The 23,137-nt window shown below is 32.5% G+C and overlaps 1 protein-coding gene across 1 annotated transcript in view; it reads right to left on the bottom strand.

The window, feature by feature from the left end:
- The window catches only part of LOC134680988 (probable E3 ubiquitin-protein ligase HECTD4), an 80,331-nt gene that overhangs the window by 20,125 nt on the left and 37,069 nt on the right, over positions 1-23,137 (bottom strand). Inside the window, exons 39-49 of the mRNA XM_063540314.1 lie at positions 22,377-22,538; positions 18,681-18,969; positions 17,244-17,347; positions 13,311-13,472; positions 12,481-12,629; positions 11,468-11,708; positions 10,758-11,016; positions 9,064-9,330; positions 8,125-8,390; positions 7,465-7,625; positions 5,779-6,196 (exon numbers count right to left, since the gene is read on the bottom strand). Of these exons, the coding sequence (XP_063396384.1) occupies positions 5,779-6,196; positions 7,465-7,625; positions 8,125-8,390; positions 9,064-9,330; positions 10,758-11,016; positions 11,468-11,708; positions 12,481-12,629; positions 13,311-13,472; positions 17,244-17,347; positions 18,681-18,969; positions 22,377-22,538 (2,478 nt within the window). The remainder of the gene's footprint in view (positions 1-5,778; positions 6,197-7,464; positions 7,626-8,124; positions 8,391-9,063; positions 9,331-10,757; positions 11,017-11,467; positions 11,709-12,480; positions 12,630-13,310; positions 13,473-17,243; positions 17,348-18,680; positions 18,970-22,376; positions 22,539-23,137) is intronic.

Here is a 23,137-nt window from a genome sequence, read left to right as displayed (position 1 = left end):
AAGCTAGAATTTTTGAAATTGAAGGTCTATGGTAGGGGGTTCAATATACTGCAGGGGGGTCAAAATACCTTGGTCAAGTAAAATTTTAAAAATATCTTTTCAGGCATGTTAAATACATACAAAGTACTTATTGGAATATTATAACTATGTTAAGGAGTTATATAAGCTATAATTTTTGAAATTGAAAGTTTATGGTAGGGGGTTCAATATACCGCAGGGGGGTCAAAATACCAAGGCTAAATAAAATTTTCAAAATATCTTTTTCAGCATATTAAATACATACAAACAACTAATTGGAATGTTATAACTAGGTTAACGAGTTCAAATAGCTTGAATATTTGAAATTCAAGGTCTATAGTAGGGGGTTCAATATATCACAGGGGGGTCAAAATACCATGGCTAAGTAAATTTTTCAAAATAATTTTTCCATCATGTTAAATGCATACAAAGAACATATTGCAATATTATAACTATGTTAAGGAGTTATAATAACTAGAATTTTTGAAATTGAAGGTCTAGGGTAGGGGGTTCAATATACCGCAGGGGGGTCAAAATACCATGGCTGAGTAAATTTTTCAAAATAACTTTTCCATCATGTTAAATGCATACAAAGAACATATTGCAATATTATAACTATGTTAAGGAGTTATAATAGCTAGAATTTATGAAATTGAAGGTCTATGGTAGGGGGTTCAATATACTGCAGGGGGGTCAAAATACCATGGTCAAGTAAAATTTTAAAAATATCTTTTCCAGCATGTTTAATACATACAAAGTACTTATTGGAATATTATAACTATGTTTAGGAGTTATATAAGCTATAATTTTTGAAATTGAAGGTCTATGGTAGGGGGTTCAATATACCGCAGGGGGGTCAAAATACCATGGAAATTATTTTTTTTCCAAATATCTTTTCCAGCATATTAAATACATACAAACTACTTATTGGAGTATTATTACTATGTTGAGGAGTTTGAATAGCAAGAATTTTTGAAATTTAAGGTCTATGGTAGGGGGTTCAATATACCGCAGGGGGGTCAAAATACCATGGAAAGTATTTTTTTTTCCTAATATCTTTTCCAGCATTTTAAATACATATAAACTACTTATTGGAGTATTATTACTATGTTAAGGAGTTTGAATTGCAAGAATTTTGAAATTTAAGGTATATGGTAGGGGGTTCAATATACCGCAGGAGGGTCAAAATACCATTGAAATTAATTTTTTTCAAAATATTTTTCCCAGGATGTTAAATGCATACAAACTACTTATTGGAGTATTATATCTATGTTAAGGAGTTTGAATAGCAAGAATTTTTGAAATTTAAGGTCTATATAAGTAGTCAAAATATTGAACCCCCTACCATAGACCTGAAATTTCAAAAAAATCTAGCTATGATAACTCCTTAACATAGTTATAATACTCCAACAAGTAGTTTGTATGTATTTAACATGCTGGAAAAGATATTGGGGAAAAAAATAATTTCTATGGTATTTTGACCCCCCTGCGGTATATTGAACCCCCTACTATAGACCTTAAATTTCAAAAATTCTAGCTATTCTAACTCCTTAACATAGTTATAATACTTCAATAAGTAGTTTGTATGCATTTAACATCCTGGAAAAAATATTTTGAAGAAAAGAATATTTTCATAGTATTTTGACCCCCCTGTGGTATAATGAACCCCCTACTATAGACCTTAAATTTCAAAAATTCTAGCTATTCTAACTCCTTAACATAGTAATAATACTTCAATTGGGAGTTTGTATGCATTAAACATCCTGGAAAAAATATTTTGAAAAAAAATAATTTCCATGGTATTTTGACCCCCTGCGGTATATTGAACCCCCTACCATAGACCTCAAATTTCAAAAATTCTTGCTATTCTAACACCTTAATATAGTAATAATACTTCAATAAGTAGTTTGTATGCATTTAGCATCCTGGAAAAAATATTTTGAAAAATAATAATTTCCATGGTATTTTGACCCCCTTGCGGTATATTGAACCCCTACTATAGACCTTAAATTTAAAAAATTCTAGCTATTCTAACTCCTTAACAAAGTAATAATACTCCAACAAGTAGTTTATATGTATTTAAAATGCTGGAAAAGATATTAGGAAAAAAAATAATTTCCATGGTATTTTGACCCCCCTGCGGTATATTGAACCCCCTACCATATACCTTAAAAATTTCAAAAATTCTTGCTATTCTGACTCCTTAACATAGTAATAATACTCCAATAAGTAGTTTATATGTATTTAAAATGCTGGAAAAGATATTTGGAAAAAAAATAATTTCCATGGTATTTTGACCCCCCTGTGGTATATTGAACCCCCTACCATAGACCTTAAATTTCAAAAATTCTAGCTATTCTAACTCCTTAACATAGTAATAATACTTCAATAAGTAGTATGTATGCATTTAACATCCTGGAAAAAATATTTTGAAGAAAAAAATATTTTCATGGTATTTTGACCCCCCTGCAGTATATTGAACCCCTTCTATAGACCTTGATTTTCAAAAATTCAAGCTATTCTAACTCCTTAACATAGTAAAAATACTTCAATAAGTAGATGCATTTAACATGCTGGAAGATATTTTATAGAAAAAATATTTTTGTGGTATTTTGACCTCACCCCTCCCCCTTACCATTGTATATTGAACCCCCTACTATAGACCTTGAATTTCAAAAACCCAAGCTATTCTAACTCCTTAATATAGTTTTAATACCCCAATAAGTAGTTTGTATGTATTTAACATGCTGGAAAAGATATTTTGAAAATTTTACTTAGCCATGTTATTGTACCATGGTATATTGAACCCCCTACTATACATCTAAAGACCTTTCATGTTAAAATATCTTGCTACTGTAACTCCTTTAGATATTTATTATACTCCAATAAGTAGTATGTACACCGTATTTATTTTATTAGCTTGAAAAGATGTTTTGAAAATTTTACTTTTTAGATTAACTGAGCCATGGTAATTTGACCCCCTCCCCCTTTTTTACCATGGAGAATTAAAATTTAAAAGTCTACCATTCTATATAAAATTTTTTAATTTCAAAGAATTAAAGTGTCCAAGCTACATTGTTTGGTTTTAATGCTATAAGAAGTTTTTTGAATGAATTTTTGTTGGTTAAGACTTCAGAGCGATTATACCAAGCAAATATTTTTCTTTTAACCAATCATTGAAAATTGACCTCCCCTTTTTGTATTAATGATTTTTAATATTTGATTAGCTTTTATATAATGTTAAATGTTTTATTAATCATCTAGAATGAAAAAAACAGGGGGGTTCAATTTACCATGGGGGGGTTCAATTTACCATAGCGGTATTTTGACCCCGGGGTCATTTTACCATGGGGTTCAAAATACCATATGACACCGGCACCTGGTCAAATCGACACCCTATATAGTCAATTTGTCACCCATGTTAAATATATTTTTTTAACAGTATTTTAAGCAAAAAGAGTAAAAATAAGAAAGGGCTTGCCAGATTTGTTTTTAGTATTTAAGCAAAAAGAGTTAAGTACCTAAGGAAAGGATTGTCTGAAAATATTTACTTTCACATTTTTGGGGGTTCATGTACATTTTGTATATATTTATTTTTCTCCACTAAATGTGTATGTTCCAGACCGTAAGAGTATTTGGACCGTACACGTGCGGTCTGGACCGTATGCATGCGGTCTGGACCGTATGCGTACTTTTTCAAAATAATATGATTAATATCATTAAGAAGTTGCTTAAGTTTATAAGTTACAAATGCATGTAAAGTTCATTTACAGCTCAACATAACTAAACTCTCAAATTAATATGTAAAAGTTCCAATAGTAATTGGAATAAAAACGTAATTTTTTAACTAATACAAAAATTCACGCTTATTATATCTGTTCATCATGTTAATATCTTGTATTTAGCTTGTCGATCAGTAATACATTGATTGAATTATGATCATAGAAATTTACATTATCGGAAGTTAACATGATGTGGAACTACAATTTTAGAATATTAGAAACTTTATAAAATAATGCAAATGCAAAGGAACATGAATGAACTGCAAACATATAAATGTAAATAATTTATCATTAATTGTGGTAGTAAGAGTCACCATGGGAGAGAGTACCAAAATAGGATTCAGATATTCAATTAAACAAAAATTTAAATTCAATTGTTCAATTATTCATTTGATCCATCTAAAAGTAATTGTAATGATAAAAATTTATAAAAAATAAAAAATAAAGATTGTGATAAATGGTTAGCTAGTACTGGACCATACATGTTTACTCATACGGTCCGACCATACGAGTATTGTCAGACTGTACGAGTATACGTATACCGTCCAGAACGTACAGTCAAAATACTCATGGTCTGGAACATGTATTTTTAATTATATATATGAGGTATATTTAGGAATTAAAGGTATTGAATATTCATTTTTTATGCATTTTTTAACCAGTTGAGCATTTTACAGGATTGTTCGTTTGATGTTGTTTAAACTTTCCTGAAAAAAACCACCTAAAATTAGCTATTATTTGGCATGAAAGTTAGATTTATTGAAAGGGACTCATAGTTTTCCATTTTATTTTTCTAATTGTTTCATTGTTAAGTAACAGCTTGGGTAAGGGCTTCGTTGTTTACCTTTATACACAACAACTAATTAACTATGTACTTTGTAAAAGTTATAAGTTGATTGAATAGAAAATATCAAAACAAATATTATTGGATGCCAAATTGACTTCAAATAGGTGCCGATTTGACTATATGCCGATTTAACCAGGTGCCGATTTGAGTTAAACATTTCAAATCCTCTGCGATCGTTTGCGGTATTTTCTTGAGAAACCCTGTTTTCGATCATCAAACAGAAGTAGAAACTGTTTTAAAATGATTCTAGAACGCTTCATGATTGTTGAAATAAGTTAAATTCACTTAAAAAACAATTTTGAAACTTTGCGATGTTTTGAAAGGAAGTTTAAAACGCACGTGTAAAAGAAGAAATTAACCGGTGAAAGTCGAAATCCTTACATGACAGATATCACTATAATACGATTTTGAAAATAAAAAAGTTCCATCCTTTTGTAAAACAGTCTTTAATATACCTATCACATTAATGTTTGAAGGGTCTAAGCTTATACAAACCAATTTTAAGTCGGTATGAAACATCAAAACGGAATGAACAATAACCGATTACGTTTTGTAGTTTACAAATTCTAAATGCATTGAACAGAAAGGAGAAATTTGTAATGAAAGGTTTAGTTTTTATATTTATCACTTTTAATTTGATATTTAATAAATAGAAATAACTTATTAATATGGACGAGTTAAAATAATTAGTTTGAAAAATCATGAGAGCGCCCTCTACAATATCAATAACAAAGATGGCGGAATGTAAACAAACAACCTCGCCGCGAATATTGAACTTGTTCTCTTATTTCTTGCTAATTGTACTATTTAGTGCGCATCCCCACTGGAAGGTCCAATTGTTGAGAATAAAAGCGCGGACTATACAAGACTTCCTATGGACAGGTCAACATTTTTGTTGTACTAAATAAAATAAAGTATGTAAACTGGTTCCTGTCCGACTAACACACTTTGTTCAAGTGTAGAGGAATACAAGCAGATACCAGTTAGTTTGTAAAATAGTAAATATGAAACCAAGTGCGGTAGGCAGAGGCAATAATCGACTTCCTGTTGTTCTGGTCAATAGTAATGGAAGAATGCCGCTGACGCGTCATTTTCCAATTACTCTATTAGAAACAAAAGGCATATACCAACCTGCAAACAAATACAAATCTGATTGGTTAGCTCAATCAAGTAATCTTCTCCCTGATTGGCTGCTCTGGCAATGGCCACAGAAAGCTCCCTTTTTAACTTGTCTTCATCACTGTACAATAACTTTGTCAGAGAACAAGAACTAATGGCCAGACAATGTTCTAATGAGGAGGATGTGATCAGAGAGGCATTCTGTACTGTTCCATGAGGTTGAGGAGGACATAGTAGTTCCTCTGACAACAGCTGGAGGTTTTCTATGTCTAACTGCTGCAAGAGGGCAGCACTGGCAGCCATTCCTGACCCCAGACTGGCAGAGCATGAGTATATCTCCATTGCTGGTGAGTTACAATGGTCAATGAGTTTTAATAGAGCAGTTCTACAGTACATCCTAGATAATATCCCTTCACATCTAAGTAACTCCCTTTAATAAACAAGTAGTTGGAATTAAATGTGAAAATATTATTACACAAACGCTCTCTGAAAAAAACAATAAATTTAAATCTAATGTGAATGTATTATAAATACAAACATCAAAAATAAAACTACTTTCTCATCTCTATGTATCTCTCTGTTACAAGCAATAAGTTTTGGATGTATGTCAAAATATTAAAACAAACATAAGAAATGAAGATACTTTCTCACATCAAGTATCTCTCTGTAATAAGAAATACATTTGAATTCAATGGCCAAATATTTACACATATATTAGAAAATCAAACCACTGTCGATGTTATGAAATAGCAGCTTTATCACAAATAATGTCTACCTCCCTAGCATCATATCCTTTCATCAATCACAGATATTTAGATAATTTTTTTTTTTTCAAGCAAGCATTAGAAATGTATGAGCAAACATGTTAACAGAGATAAATGGGATGAACGAACGGACAGACAAACAAACGAACAGACAGACGAACAGACGGAAGGATGCACAGACCAGAAAACATAATGCCCCTCTACTGTTGTAGGTGGGGCATAAAAAGCATATCCATAAAAATAATTATATTAAATCATTTCTTTTCAAAGCAATGTGGATGACCTTTGGCTATTGGTAACCTCTAGATGTCTTTGAAAATTTTGTTGGGTTGCTGTCTCATTGGCATTGATAAATTAAGAAATTAATAAGAAATTAAGATTCCATCTCCCTCAGCTCAGATGATTGACTCTTATTCTAACAAGACGTCCATCAAAGGCTTTGAGTACACACCCGTGGTAAAATATGAATATATTTTCTAGGCTGTTCCAACAAGGAAATGTAAACAAAAGATGCTAAAATGTGGTATAAGCCATTGTTTAAACATACAGGACATTTAAGTAAATTATCATTTAAATTCATCCAACACTATCTAAACTCCTTAATAGTTTAAGCGTGTCACAAATTCAGTTCGCTCTGTTCTTTTAAGTCAATTTAATAGTTAGTTTATTTATGGGAAAGGCAAAAATTTGCCTCCACCTAGAGAACATTGATCCAGAAGAATTGATGTATATGTCCTATTAGAATCGAAATAATTCATGGGGGCTTGAATATATCGTGATTTTACCAAGGCTTGTCCCTTTATGTTGATATTTAACACCTTGCTATTGCTCAGGGTAAAGTATTTGTCATAAAGGGCCAACCCGTGGTAAAATCACAATATATACAAGCCCCCCTGAATTATTTCTTAATTAGACAGCTGGCTTTTTAACCTACCTATGGATGTATATGTTTGAAGTATCCAGTATCTGCCCTCCTGTAATTGAAGATTTCCTCAAACCTTGACCTGGTCTCTCTAACATGTCTATAGGGTACCAGAATCGTATCAGTACTCCTTCACTACGAAGGTAGGTTTCTACTTGTACCAATTCATTCGACTACAAAATAATAAATATACATTAAATAAATATTCAGCATTAATTCACTAGTAACATATAAGATGGTAACAAAAGGATTGTTTGTCTTCCTTAACAGGAACCATTTGATCAAACATAGTTGTATTTCACAAAATGCCCCTCCTTTCAATTTTCTCTTCTAACTTTTGCTATGTATTTCATCTTACAAATATATTTATACCTCACTATGTAAGTTTGGATTTAACTTCATCAGAAATACTTAAAACAAATATTTAAAGGCTGACAAAGTATCAATTTATGTGACCAAAAATAACATGAAAAGAATACACCTTATCGATAATACCAGCTGACTCCACCGCTTGAACTTTTGATGCATACAACAATCACTTTTCGATTGTGGCTTTAGATATTTTGTTTTATGACATCAACATTTTTCGGGAACCTGTGTGGTATTCAGAAATGGCGGACAAATAGCGATGAGGTGTATAGCCATACACCTTTTAATGTCACAACTACTCACATTATCAACATCCAAGACAGTCCCTGTAAGACCAAATGTCCTCAGCATACTCCTAACAGCAAACATAGGCAGCATGGTGGTCCCTGCTGTACTGGTCTCTGCTGTATTTCTGACCACGACAACTGTCCCTTTTCTGACCCTCTCTATTGTAAACTTAGCTAGGTCCTCCTTTATATCTTCTGTAGTGGGAAGATGAAGGTCACGAGGGATTCCCCCGTTTTCTTCATAAAGGAATTCTACTGTCTGTCTGGCAATATCAGTCATACCTTTTTGAAATCAAAATGATTGTTTTAATGGATATATTGACTGTACAAAAGGATTATTCCTTGTTTCTTTCAAATGGAATTCCATTTTCATGAAAGTGTTGATTGTAATCTAAAGGACTAGCTGCATTTTAATTTCTTTTAAGGTATTCAAAACTTTAAAAGTCTAATTGTAGATTCATTTTTTTTAAAGGTACAAAATGTACAACAATTTGTGTGTATTTTTTTGGTAAAGGTAATCCACTTTCTTTAATGTTCAATTACAAGTACAAATTTTCTATCTGCTTGTATGCAGAATTTAGCTAAACTAAGAAATTAGATATTCACAAAAAATACAATTTTTCATCAATGAATGTAAATTGGTATCCACTAATATAAATGAATCCACAGTATAAAGATCGATTGCAATTCTATTACCAATGCAATAAATCATGACCTTACTCTCACCTTATATATATTTTTGGACATTTTATTCCTGGACATTGCTTCCATTGTTTTTTTTGTATTCTAAGTCTTGCATTGTTCCCCTGTTTTTTTGTTTTTTTTTTGTTTTTTGTTTATTGTTTTTCAATTTACTTTCTTTCTGTTAAAGTTTATCTTGCCTTTACTTGTTCATCAAATAAACTTATTTCATTTAAAGTTAAGATTTTAGATATTAGCACATGTATTAAATTACCCAGCTGTAGTGCTCCTTTTATTTGTTCCAGTCCATCCTTTCTCTCAGCCTCATTTCTAAATCTTCTTCTGATAACAGGGAACACTTTCTGTTCCCATGCCTTTACTAGGAGAGCATAGTGATCTTCTGTCTGTGCATCATCTTCAACTGGTTCCTCATCAGACTCATCTTCCTGTGTTGCAGTTGACAAATAGTTGGGACCAGTAGACAAAAAGTTGTCATAGCTACTGAACAACTTGTACTGTTTACATGAATCTGTATCATATTCTGCAAAACAAAACATACAGACAATATTTGAAACAACTTTTAACATCACTGGATTCATATTGGATACAACTAGTAACTTGAAATCTACCAAAAAGAAGAACTTCTTCAAATATATATGTTCAACACAATTGTTTTTGTATTCAAAATAAAAATTCTCAGACAGTCTAGTTTTACAAAAAATTTGATCAGTACATGTAATACATATTAAGCAGGGACAAATACATGATACATATCTATTGGTCTCAACTATGATCCAAAACATTATGTGTTGTGCTTTTCTCTTTAACTTGCATGTTAAAATAAGAAATACTAGAAGTCATTTCTAACCAACCATGTACCATATTATACCATTTGTAAATGATCTATATATTAGTAATATAAAGGTCAGGATCACCTTATATAGAATGAACATTCTTAACTTGAGGTAAAAGAACTATTTTTTTCAGTTGAGACATGCATGGCTTTGTTTTTAGACCTACAAAATTACAAATCATACAGAAATAATCCTTTTGTCATTAGATGCATCAAGTTGTCCTCAATAAATCTACATGCCTTAAATCTTAATAATTTAAATTAGTAATGGGAAAGGGGGCAAGCTGTTTTGCAATTTAGGAAACATTGAAATGTCTAACCCTGAGTGATTTCATCTTTCTTCAGTTTGAGTTTTTATGATTTTTCATGAACAAAACTGGTATCTTTAAGACTTTACAAGGAGGAACCTTTAGGAATTTTACCTTTCTGTGGTTTGGGTATCTCTGGGAATTTACATGATGGACCCTGTAGGGATTTTACCTTTCTGTGGTTTGGGTATCTCTGGGACTTTACATGATAGACCCTGGGGGATTTTACCTTTCTGTGGTTTAGGTATCTCTGAGACTTTACATGATGGACAATATGGGGATTGTACCTTTCTATGGCTTAGGTATCTCTGGGACTTTACATGATGGACCCTGTGAGCATTTTACCTTTCTGTGGTTTGGGTATCTCTGGGACTTTACATGATGGACCCTTTAGGAATTTAACCTTTCTGTGGTTTGGGTATCTCTGGGACTTTACATGATGGACCCTTTAGGAATTTAACCTTTCTGTGGTTTGGGTATCTCTGGGACTTTACATGATGGACCCTGTGGGAATTTTACCTTTCTGTGGTTTGGGTATCTCTTAAACTTTACATGATGGACCCTGTGGTGATTTTACCTTTGGTGGTTTGGGTATCTCTGGGACTTTACATGATGGACCCTGTGGGAATTTTACCTTTCTGTGGTTTGGGTATCTCTTAAACTTTACATGATGGACCCTGTGGTGATTTTACCTTTGGTGGTTTGGGTATCTCTGGGACTTTACATGATGGACCCTTTGGTGATTTTACCTTTCTGTGGTTAAGTTTTCTCTGGGACTTTACATGATGGACCCTTTGGTGATTTTACCTTTCTGTGGTTTAGGTATCTCTGGGACTTTACATGATGGACCCTGTGGTGATTTTAAGTCCTCTTTCTGTGCCACTTCTGGACTAGCCACTGTTGGTTCTTCATCCTCACTCTCAGAGGCATGGTGGAATGGCAGGTGTCCAAAACTCTCTCTAATCTCTCTGGTTAAATCATTAGCTTCATCAGCAGCATCCCTGTGCTGTTGACCTTTGGCATAAGCAAATGGTCTGGTTCCAAAGTTTGCTCTTAATCTGGTGCCCTACAAAATTCAACAAAATATTTATATTGATTGCACTTAGAATGCATTGTCCCAAGAATAATTATTATGAATATCAAAGGACCAAACGGTGGCATTGGGCTGTTTTTTGCTTTTAATTGAATTGTTGTTTCTTTGGCATATTCCCCATTTTTATTCTCATTTTTTTTCAGTACAAACCATCATATTTTCACTCCTCACAAATGACCCTTTGAAAGCAATTAATTTAACCCCATATTTCAAATACCTTTTGCATGGTAAATGTATTAAAATACATAGGATCTTTTCATTCCAGTACAGTATAAGAGCCCATACATCTATTTTTTTATGTACACAACAGGAGTGAATATAATATGTTATGCATTTTGCTTAAATATATTCAGATATCTCCTTTTGTACATAAGTACAAATGAAACCAAAACCTGGGAGATTAAATTTGGCTTATGACACTAACCTTTTTCTGAACATGTACAACAGGAAACATGCCTCCAGACACGTCCTCCATGTTGGAACTAAGAAGTCTTCCTCTGTAGGTAAAGTACACACGACCTTTAGGTGTCTGACCTTGGACAGGAGATTCATCAGTTCTCTCCCAACCAATACCAGCAATATCTCCTGCATTTAGGGTTACATCAAGTCGTACACTCCTCCACTGCAGTAGGCTGGCTCCATTGTAATGGACAGATTTACCATTACTAAAAAAGTAAAGTTTTAAAATCTTGGTAATGATAAAAAACTTGTACCATGAGAACTTATTTTCATAAACTTTCTTTTCAGTGTATTTCCTTTCAGGAATGTTTACAATGAGGGATTGATTTTTTCCAAAAATATATTAGGAGAAATGTTTTATGAAAGCAATTCAATGGAAAAAGAGGAGTCTTCTTCTTATTGAAAGGCTTATCAGTACAATATCTATTCCCACCATCCACAAACAAATAATAAATAATGAAAAATATTATCAATATGACCAAACATTTTATTATTTTTTCCTTTTACAAATATTTATATACTTTCGACTATCATATCCAGCTTTATTGAAACTTATCAAACAACCTTTTAGTGGTTGTATGGGCATTAATGAGAGTTAAAGACAAACAAACATGACAAATGAATGGACAGTCAAAGATTTTTAAAATCTTAAAAACTCAAGATACATTTTCAGAGGTACATTTATTCAAGACCATATAAAATCAATTATATAGTCTTTATTTAATAAATTTCCTGTTACAAAACTTTGAATTTTTAGATAAACTAAGGATTTTCTTATCCCAGGAATAGATTAAAATAGCCGTATTTGGCACAACTTTTTTGGAATTTTGGGTCCTCAATGCTCTTCAACTTTGTACTTGTTTTGTTTTATAACTATTTCGATCTAAGCGTCACTGATGAGTCCCCTGAAGATGAAACACGCGTCTGCCATTATAATCCTGGTACCTTTGATATCTATTGTTTAACAGTCCTACTTACTTAAGGAACAGACATGTTCCAATAGGATTTGTCCATGCTCCTTCTTTCTTCTCAGCAGAGGGAGCAAATCCAAAAGATATAACAGCACCACTCTCATCCTGGCTGTCTCCAAAAGATAAAATCTCTAACTCCCAATAAAATGATGGTGCCTAAATTACATACAGAAAAATTTTATGGTATATTGAAACAACACCTGTAGGACAATATGTCTTACTAGCACTATCACATTTTGATGTTTAGTGAATACCGGTAACCTTAAATATATCTTCAAAATATCACATTATAATGAACATACGAAATAATTTTTATGTTGAGGTGACCACAGCTTCTATAATAAAAGTCCTTAAGTTTGGATGTACTATGTATATGTATGCCAGCTGCACATACACAAATATATCTAAAGCTGATATGTAGCGTAAAATTTACTTTAAAATCAGAAATGAGAGTGATATCATTAATGCAAGAAATGTGACTCTGACTCAAGTTTTTGCTTAATTATGCTATAATATGTACTGAAATCTATTAACTTATCACTGTGCACATAAACCCAACCATATTTAGTGCCTATAAGCAGTCAGCTATCTGAACCTTATGTTGTTCAATGTTGTTTGTCTCTGAATGAATGTCTGTTTTTTCGAGGAGTCAAATATTGGTGATTTCTCTAATTTTTGTGCTCTTTTCACATTTCCTGACTCGCGTTTTAAATATTTAAATTTAACTGTCTCGAGTGGAGAAATATTGCAATACACTTGTTGCAGTTGTGGAATGTATATTTCCAATTATCCTTTTGATGTATTAGTTGACGAAATATTTATATATATAGTACTTACCTGTTGTGGAAGAGACTGGTTAGCATAAACAATAGTTCCACGAGGCAATCCACTTCCTGTATTGGGATCTCCAAGGAAGGTAACTCCTGTCATACTATGGGAGAAAACACATGTCCGTACTGGTGGGAAAATTCTGTTAGGATCCCATAACATTTCTTTATTCTGAAAACAGGAAATGTTCATTAGTGTATAATTGTATAACAATATGGAAGACAACACTTGAGGATCTGATCAAATAAATTTAAACTAAAAAAAAGAAAATTCTGGATAATGAAAAATACTTAACATGTCTATATTCCGGTCCAACGATTTACAGAAAAGAGCGACGAATTACAGAAAAGAACCGAAAAGAACCGAAAAGGACCAAAAAGAACCGAAAAGGACCAAAAAGAACCGAAAAGAGGATACATATATTTATTGAAAAAAGTTAAAACAATGTATTATATTTTTTTTATATTGTTAACAATTCTTCGTAATAATAAAATTAAATGCATAATTAAAAATTTAGATTGTGCATTTATAAGAATATGTGAATTTACAAAAAAGAAACAATTTAACATGTTTTTCTAGTTAAATTTTGTTTAATACATGTACTATGCTTAATTATTTATTTTTTCATCAAGGATTTTAATCACATCAACAAACGACAACAATGCACTGAACATCAGGTTCATAAATTAGGACAGCATTTTAAATGTTTATACTAATACGCAGTAAAAATAAATGAAAAGCAAATATTATCGTACTATAAATGTTTATCCTTACATTTAATAAAAACTATTTCGTTTGTTTATATTAAGATGTCAACATATTGCCCGGTGGCATTGGGTATGGTAATATAAAAAATATTCATGTCAGCATCACCATTTCCTCTCGGATGTTAGATGTCAAATATATTTGTTGCACGTGATTAAACACGATAATCGTCACTTTAAAAAAATAAAAAGGCTTGTTTCCTCACTTTTTTCAAAATTACAAAAAATGGTGAGAGCACGTAGTTGTAAATCTCGATATCGAAAACAGTACCCTTGCTGTATCTGTAGTAAGGATTGTGAATGCACAGAATCCGTTCTCTGCTTTGGGTGTGGAAAATGGGTGCACAGTGGCTGTGTCGGCAATGGAATGTCATCAGAATTAACAAAACAATGGGCAACGAGAGGACTAAAATTTTACTGCAAATTTTGCTGTTTTGATCAGGAAAGTTTTGACTGCCAGCAGTCCTTGTTAAGGTAAATATTTAGAAAATACAATTATAAAAATATTGGACGAAAATTTCAAGTCCTGCTACATGTTAAACTTGCCAAACTTTACGAGATTCTTGTTTAGTTTCAATTTCTTAATTCGTAAAAACAAAGGGCTACATGGGAATAAAAAAAGATTTTTTAATAAAAAAAAATGACATCATTATTAGATCGGATTATGATACTAAATTAGTATAGAAGTCCCAATTATTAGTATTTTATAGTCTGTTCGTTTCGTCTTTCATAGGAAATATAGATAAATGAAAAGCGCACCCGCTCTCGGTATAATTAATAATTGTTAACCTTATAATTAGCGTATAGATAAAGGGTGTGAAAAAATTAATGGCCTGTTGATTTCTATTTATTTTATCTAATAAACCACTTATATATGTAGATTAGCGAAACGATGTCCGATGGTGATAAATATTTGCCTGCGCTACATGTATCTATTTTAGATAAGCTTGTTCATGGAGATAACGGGACCTTTTTTTTAACGATTTCAAACCATAGACAAGTTTAACGTGTCAAAGTCATAATTAATGAGAATTAATTTAACATGTAACACACTCACACACACACAACACAAACAAAGGCAAACAAATAGAACAAAGTACTCAAACTTATTAGTATTTATTCAATAATTCCTGTTAAATTTCCTTCATGTTTTATATGACGTTTTCTATTTTACGTGATATGCATATAATATATATACTCATTCGAAAAACTTTATAAGGAATTGTTGAAATGTTCCAACTAATTAAATTAGCGACCGAGATTGAACAAAACAGTGCATGTATTATAATTTATAAAATTTAATTCATGTAGAACAATTGTTTGACAGTCATAAATTAATATTTCTTATTCACTTGTATATCGACAATGACAATTTTATCTTGCTATATTATAAGGTAATACATGTACATTTAACAGAACCATATAATATGTCACTGATGAAGGTATGTACGTCTTTTTGATAAAAAAAAGAAGTAGAAAATGAATGATATAACCGCATTTCGTTCTACATGAATTATATATGTATAAATTATAAAACAAGTATAAAATGTCCTGAATTTGCAAAAAATATTTGCCACTGGACGTTAAGCAACCAACAATCAATCATATTACCGCATTTCGAGACCGTTAATTATCTCACTTTTCAAGTTCAAGTATATATAAAAAGGACGAGAAAATTGATACTAATTTGTGCTGATGTTAATTTTTTGGCATATTTCAGGTTAGAATCTACATTGAAAGATGGAAACACCTCACAAATAACCAATACTGCTACATCTGAATCACTTTTATTGAAGACGTACGATATTAAACTACCGGAACAATCCAATCAAATTTGTCTGGAAAATGTCGATGAAGTCTCTGCAAATATTTTACGCGGTTTTGCACCAGCGGTATTGGAAACCAGAACACCAATAGAAACTATAGGCGACGGCAACTGTCTTTATCGCTCTGTATCAACTGGACTTTTTGGAACGCAAATTTACCATCATCACCTCAGACTCCTGACTGCATTGGAAATCATAAACAATAAACAGCAATACGATACCTCATCTAAAGGGTACACCGACAGGATTAGGGATAACCGTGTAGTAACCAGTCCATATGAACAGCTTGTCAGGAATGCCATAGTCATAGGAGCATATTCCGACATGCAACATATGTATGGGTTGAGTGCTGTTATAAACAAGCCACTTCAATCATATTATCCACCTTTGGTATCTTCAAACTACCATACAGAGCCATATCACAGAAAAATAGTTGGGAGAACTGTTAATGAATGTGAAGAGGCTGCAGTAACAATAATGTGGACTATGAAAGTAAGACCACAACCATTCGCAGTGTTTGATCCAAACCACTTTGTACCTCTTTTGAGATTACATACACCGACTTCACAGTTCGTGGATCTGGACGACAGTAGTGATCAGGACCATACAAGCAACCAAAGGAATGCCAAAAACAACAAATGCAACAAAGAAGGCACTAACCAAGACTACGAGACAAGCATAGACCCCCACAACAGAGACAACAGCAGCCAACAGCACAACAAACACAGTGATACTGTCGACAGTACTGATGCTACATACAACAATGAAAGGTATGATATAAATACTTATTCAATGTGACAAATGACATTGCAATATCAAAGGGTATCACTCAGTAAAATTCAACATTCATTACATCACATGATCTTGCTTCTCACGACAACGTCACACACTGCACTCATATTAAATATCTATTGTCTATGTATTGCATATGTTATTGTTTGTATGCTATATGCCCTCCTAGGGGCCCTTATTTGGTGAATAAAAAAATATTTTCTATTTTTCTATTCTATAAGTTAGGCATCCTACCCTACCAGTAATTTCCACATATATGTGAGTTAAAATTATTCTGTCACAGTATAAGGTTTTCAATGATTAAATGCAATTTGCTTATTTCCTTCTATTACAAAAAAATCGATATTCTTTTCGGTTCTTTTCGGTTCTTTTTGGTCCTTTTCGGTCCTTTTCGGTTCTTTTCTGTAAATCGTCGCTCTTTTCTGTAAGTCGTCGAACCCCTATATTCTGTTCAAAGACAAGGGTCTTTGATGGACTATATCATTCCTTTTTTGCAAGTATTTTGGAAATGTGAAACTACCCTTCTGAGTAATGTGGGTTTAAAAGAAGACTACACCTACCATTCTGTTATCCACCTTGCTGGGAGGAGGTGGAGGTTTAGCACAGTCTCTGTAGAGCAGCCTCAGTCTGGTACAATGATCTTCTATCACAGCTAGTCTGTCACCTAAATATATATCAAAGAGATTTTGGCAAAACAAGTGAAACTGTGAGCTACTGCTCACTGATGATACCCCCGCCGCAAGTGGATAATATTAATAGTGTAAAAATATGCCAGTGTTCGGTAAACAGGAAGTTGTCGAGTGATGAATCTGAAAACGCATCACACGGTATAGCTGACTTATATAAATCCTGAAACCAGACTTCAGAAATCCTTGTATTGTAGTTCCTGAGAAAAATGTGACGAAAATTTTCAACTTGGCCATCATGTGTAAAATCATACAAGTGTTCGGTAAACAGGAAGTCGATGAATGATGAATCTGAAAACGCATCACACGGTATGGCTGACATATATAAATGTTGATACCAAATTACAGAAAGGGTGGATGAGTAGTTCCTGAGAAAAATGTGACGAAAGTTTCATGGGACGGACGGACTGACGGACGGACGGACTGACAGACAGAGGTAAAACAGTATACCCCCCTTTTTTGAAAGCGGGGGTATAAAAATCTTCTGAATTGTAAACTTTACAACAATATTAATATTTTGTTTTAATGCAATGTGTTAAGGTTTATTTAAGAAACTATGATTAGTAGAATAAACAAGTGAAACTGTGAGCTACTGCTCACTGATGATACCCCCGCCACAAGTGGATAATATTAATAGTGTAAAAATATGCAAGTGTTCGGTAAACAGGAAGTTGTCGAGTGATGAATCTGAAAACGCATCACACGGTATAGCTGACTTACATGTATATAAATCCTGAAACCAAATTTCAGAAATCCTTGTATTGTAGTTCCTGAGAAAAATGTGACGAAAATTTTCAACTTGGCTATCATGTGTTAAATCATACAAGTGTTCGGTAAACAGGAAGTTGTCAAGTGATCAATCTGAAAACGCATCACACGGTATAGCTTACTTAGATAAACCCTGAAACCAAATTTCAGAAATCCTTGTATTGAGGTTCCTGAGAAAAATGGGACGAAAAATATTCATGGGACGGACGGACTGACTGAGGGACTGACAGAAGGACAGACAGAGGTAAAACAGTATACCCCCTCTTTTTTAAAGCGGGGGTATAATAAGTCATACATATTTAATTCTTCAATATCCAGTGGGAAAGTCTTTATTCTGGATAAGATTTTCTACTCTTGATTACATATTTGAAAAATTTATTGCAGTTAGAGACTATAACTCGAAGTAACTATTAATTTTGACTATTGAAAATCCAAGAACAATAGAAGCACATATTGTTAATTGTGAAAATTAACAAAAGTTTAGCAAATGTATAAACGAGTTAAAAAAGTATAAAAATAAATAAAATATATAACTCCAATAACCTGTATTGCACTCCTTAGCAAGCAACTTCAATACATCTATAGTACTGCCACAGTGTTGTATAAACTCCTTAGAAAAGCTGAGATCATTGAGGTATGATGCTAAGACCATACATGCCCTTGTCTGTAACTCTCCAATGACACGACAGGTCACATTGTTTATTGTGTTTCCGTCCCCAGTCACAGGGAATGTCTTCTGTAAAGTGGATAAGTTGTCGTCCTGTGGGAGGAGTATAGATTTGATTGCCATGACAACTGCTTCTGTACTCGGCAAGTGGTGAGATTTGTAGATCTGAAATAATAAAATAAAGATTCTAATATGATGTGCTTCTTTCGCTTTGTAAACAACACTGTGATAAAATTTTCGATATATCTATACTTAGCGCAGACTCAGTGGTGTATATAATAATTGCTGTTACAATATACTTCCCACGTAAATCCACATGTATTGAAACCTATTTGCAAACCCTTTGCCAATTGTATTGTTTTAAAAATTGCAATTAAAAAAGAAAAAAAATCCCTTTTATTCTTATCCAGTTGCATAACAAAAAGAATTAATGCATAAGACGTCAGAGGAACCAACAAAACAAAAATAAAATAAAATTCCGCGAAAGTCTATTAATGTTTTTGGTGCATTTAAGTCATTTCAAAACATGACGTCATACAAATGAAAACGCTAGAGTTGAAAGTTTTCTGTTACGTGAACTATTGGAATGTTGTTTACTATTGTATTAAAATTGATTATCAAGGTAGGTTTTGTTTGATTTTCTATTCTATTGCATTATTCGCATATTTACTGATGTCAGCAAGTCAACATGGCGGTTCCTAAGTAACAAAATGTCAACTTTGGATTTGACGGTAGCTTACGAGAAAAACATGTAAATTAAAATGACAATTGTTGGTTTTGAGAATGAAACAGATTTTTATTTTAGCGGTTGTTCACGAAATAATCCATGCAAGCTACAGATTTATTAGAATGTTTGAGCTTTATCTAACAGGGAGTAAAACAGAACAGCCACACACAGCTTTCCCCACCCTCGCTTCAGTTTTTTATGATCATATTTGTCCTATTAGAATAGAAATAATTCATGGAAGCCATAAATTATTTGAAATTTACACCTGGCCTGGGCCATGATATTCGTTTTTTATCCCTCGCTAACGCTCAGGATAAAATTCCAATAATCTATGGCTTCCATGAATTATTTCTTAATTATAAACTGATAGTTTTGATTGATTGCTTTATTCAGTTTTATAGTAAATATAACTGCAATGTACATAGACAAATAATTTCAGGGATATAATAGACAAACCTTAATAACACACTGAGAGTAAACTAAATGGCTGAATATTAACAATGTAAAGAGAATAATCTGCCGCTGACTTCTTAAATGAAAAGGTTAAAATCAAGCTTAAACATTTATGCAGATGAAATATCCATAACATTGTCAGTTCAAATCAGAATAAAAACCAGATGCTCCGCAGGGCGTAGCTTTATACGACCGCAGAGGTTGAACCCTGAACGGTTGGGGCAAGTATGGACACAACATTCAAGCTGGATTCCGCTCTAAATTTGGATTGTGATTAAATAGTTGACACAGCATAGGTTTCTGACACAGAATGAATGTATTCAAATGAACTTAAAATTTTTGTTTTCTCTTAGAGCAATTCACTATGCTGTTGAATATAAATCCTCTCAAAAAAATGTTTGAAGATATTTTCTTTTTATTTATGAAATTTCAAATGAGAAAAATTGAACCCAATTTTTTAATCACATCCCCCTTTCCCTTATTCCAAAACTAATTTCAATTAAAATATTCTAATGGAGTTTGCAACAATTACTACTCATTTAAATACATCATAAAATATTAAGATGTAAAAAAACTGCTTGTTATCACTGAATGGTAAAGATTATTTAAATTTATCAGTTGGTAGTAAAAAGTGAATATACATTGTATATTGTATATAACAAAGATTTAAGTTAATTCTGGACAAAGAAAAATAACTCCAATTAAAAAAAAATCTTGCAGATATTTCTTGCTGACAAAGAAAGATAACTCTTAATTAAAAAAAAAATTGCTATTTCACAATATTGTGAAATTAGATATTTCTTGCCATTGCACAATACTGTGCAATTGAAAAGACTTGCTATTGCACAATACTTAATATAATAATTTTAGATCCTGATTTGGACCAACTTGAAAACTGGGCCCAGAATCAAAAATCTAAGTACATGTTTGGATTCAGCATATCAAAGAACCCTAAGATTTCAATTTTTGTTAAAATCAAACTAAGTTTAATTTTGGACCCTTTGGACTTTAATGTAGACCAATTTGAAAACAAGACCAAAAATTAAGAATCTACATACACAGTTAGATTTGGCATATCAAAGAACCCCAATTATTCAATTTTTGATGAAATCAAACAATGTTTAATTTTGGACCCCGATTTGGGCCAACTTGAAAACTGGGCCAATAATCAAAAATCTAAGTACATTTTTAGATTCAGCTTATCAAAGAACCCCAAGGTTTCAATTTTTGTTAAAATCAAACTAAGTTTAATTTTGGACCCTTTGGACCTTAATGTAGACCAATTTGAAAACGGGACCAAAAATTAAGAATCTACATACACAGTTAGATTCGGCATATTAAAGAACCCCATTTATTCAATTTTGATGAAATCAAACAAAGTTTAATTTTGGACCCTTTGGGCCCCTTTTTCCTTAACTGTTGGGACCAAAACTCCAAAAATCAATACTAACCTTCCTTTTATAGTCATAAACCTTGTGTTTGAATTTCATAGATTTCTATTTACTTATACTAACGTTATGGTGCAAAAACCAAGAAAAATGCTTATTTGGGTCCCTTTTTGGCCCCTTTTTCCTAAACTGTTGGGACCTAAACTCCCAAAATCAATACCAACCTTCCTTTTGTGGTCATAAACATTGTGTTTAAATTTCATTGATTTCTATTTACTTAAACTAAAGTTATTGTGCGAAAACCAAGAATAATGCTTATTTGGGCCCTTTTTTGGCCCCTAATTCCTAAACTGTTGAAACCAAAACTCCCAAAATCAATCCCAACCTTTCTTTTGTGGTCATAAACCTTGTGTCAAAATTTCATTGATTTCTATTAACTTAAACTAAAGTTATAGTGCGAAAACCAAGAAAATGCTTATTTGGGCCCTTTTTGGCCCCTAATTCCTAAAATGTTGGGACCAAAACTCCCAAAATCAATACCAGCCTTCCTTTTATGGTCATAAACCTTGTGTTAAAATTTCATAGATTTCTATTCACTTTTACTAAAGTTAGAGTGCGAAAACTAAAAGTATTCGGACGACAACGACGACGACGACGCCAACGTGATAGCAATATACAACGAAAATTTTTTCAAAATTTGCGGTCGTATAATAAGGAGAAGTATCAACCAAACACCAAATGTAAACAATTACAGACCATAACACAGCCTTCAACAATGAGCACAGTCCATACCATTTATTTAGTGATCTGTGAAAGATTCATGTCCTCTATAGTAAATAGATTTCTTTTTTGCCAACAGACAAATCTTTTATTATCTAGTCTGATTGACATGCATTTACATAAGAATAACATTCATTTAACATTCATGTATAGTATTTATTTAACATTCATGTATAGTATTTATTTAACATTCATGTATAGTATCAGGTTTGAGTTCAACTTACCTTATTCCTGACTGGTTCCAGCCTAGTAACAGGAACCTGTATAGTATCACTGTATCTGGGTGGTGATTCAAGGTCAGAGGTCAACTGTACTGTTACTTGTCCAGTCTGTTCAGAAACACATAAAACTGTTCCTTCAGTATTGTGGATTCCTGGACCAGTTACCTATAAAAGAGTTTATATAAAATAGTTCACTATCATAAATGAAAAGTAGGAAAAAATAAAATGTAAATTAAACATCTTTGTTTAGAAATTATAAAAATTTAGCATCCCAATTGGGTTCGACGACTTACAGAAAAGAGCGACGATTTACAGAAAAGAACCGAAAAGGACCGAAAAGGATATCGATTTTTTTTTGTAATAGAATGAAATAAGCAAATTGCATTTAATCATTGAAAACCTTATACTGTGACAGAACTAATTTTAACGCACATGTATGTGGAATTAACTTATAGAATAGAAAAATAGAAAAGATCTTTTTTATTCACCAAATAAGGGCCCCTAGGAGGGCATATAGCATTCAAATAATAACATATGCAATACACATCGTCTGCATTAGATATGCCATTTCTTCCAAAAATGCGTTGCTCGATATCTAATTTATGAACCTGATGTTCAGTGCATTGTTGTCGTTTGTTGATTTGGTTTGTGTTTCTTGTTTCTCGTTTTTATATTGATTAATCCGTTGGATTTCCCGTTTGAATGTTTCTTTCAATAGTCATTGTTGGGGGCCCATTTCAAACTTGCTGTTTGGTGTGTGCAGG

The sequence above is a fragment of the Mytilus trossulus genome, chromosome 8 (genome assembly GCF_036588685.1).
Source record: "Mytilus trossulus isolate FHL-02 chromosome 8, PNRI_Mtr1.1.1.hap1, whole genome shotgun sequence".
Taxonomy (NCBI): Eukaryota; Metazoa; Mollusca; class Bivalvia; order Mytilida; family Mytilidae; genus Mytilus; species Mytilus trossulus.
The sequence above is the reverse complement of the archived record's forward strand: the minus strand, read 5'-3'. Positions and strand labels throughout refer to the sequence as shown.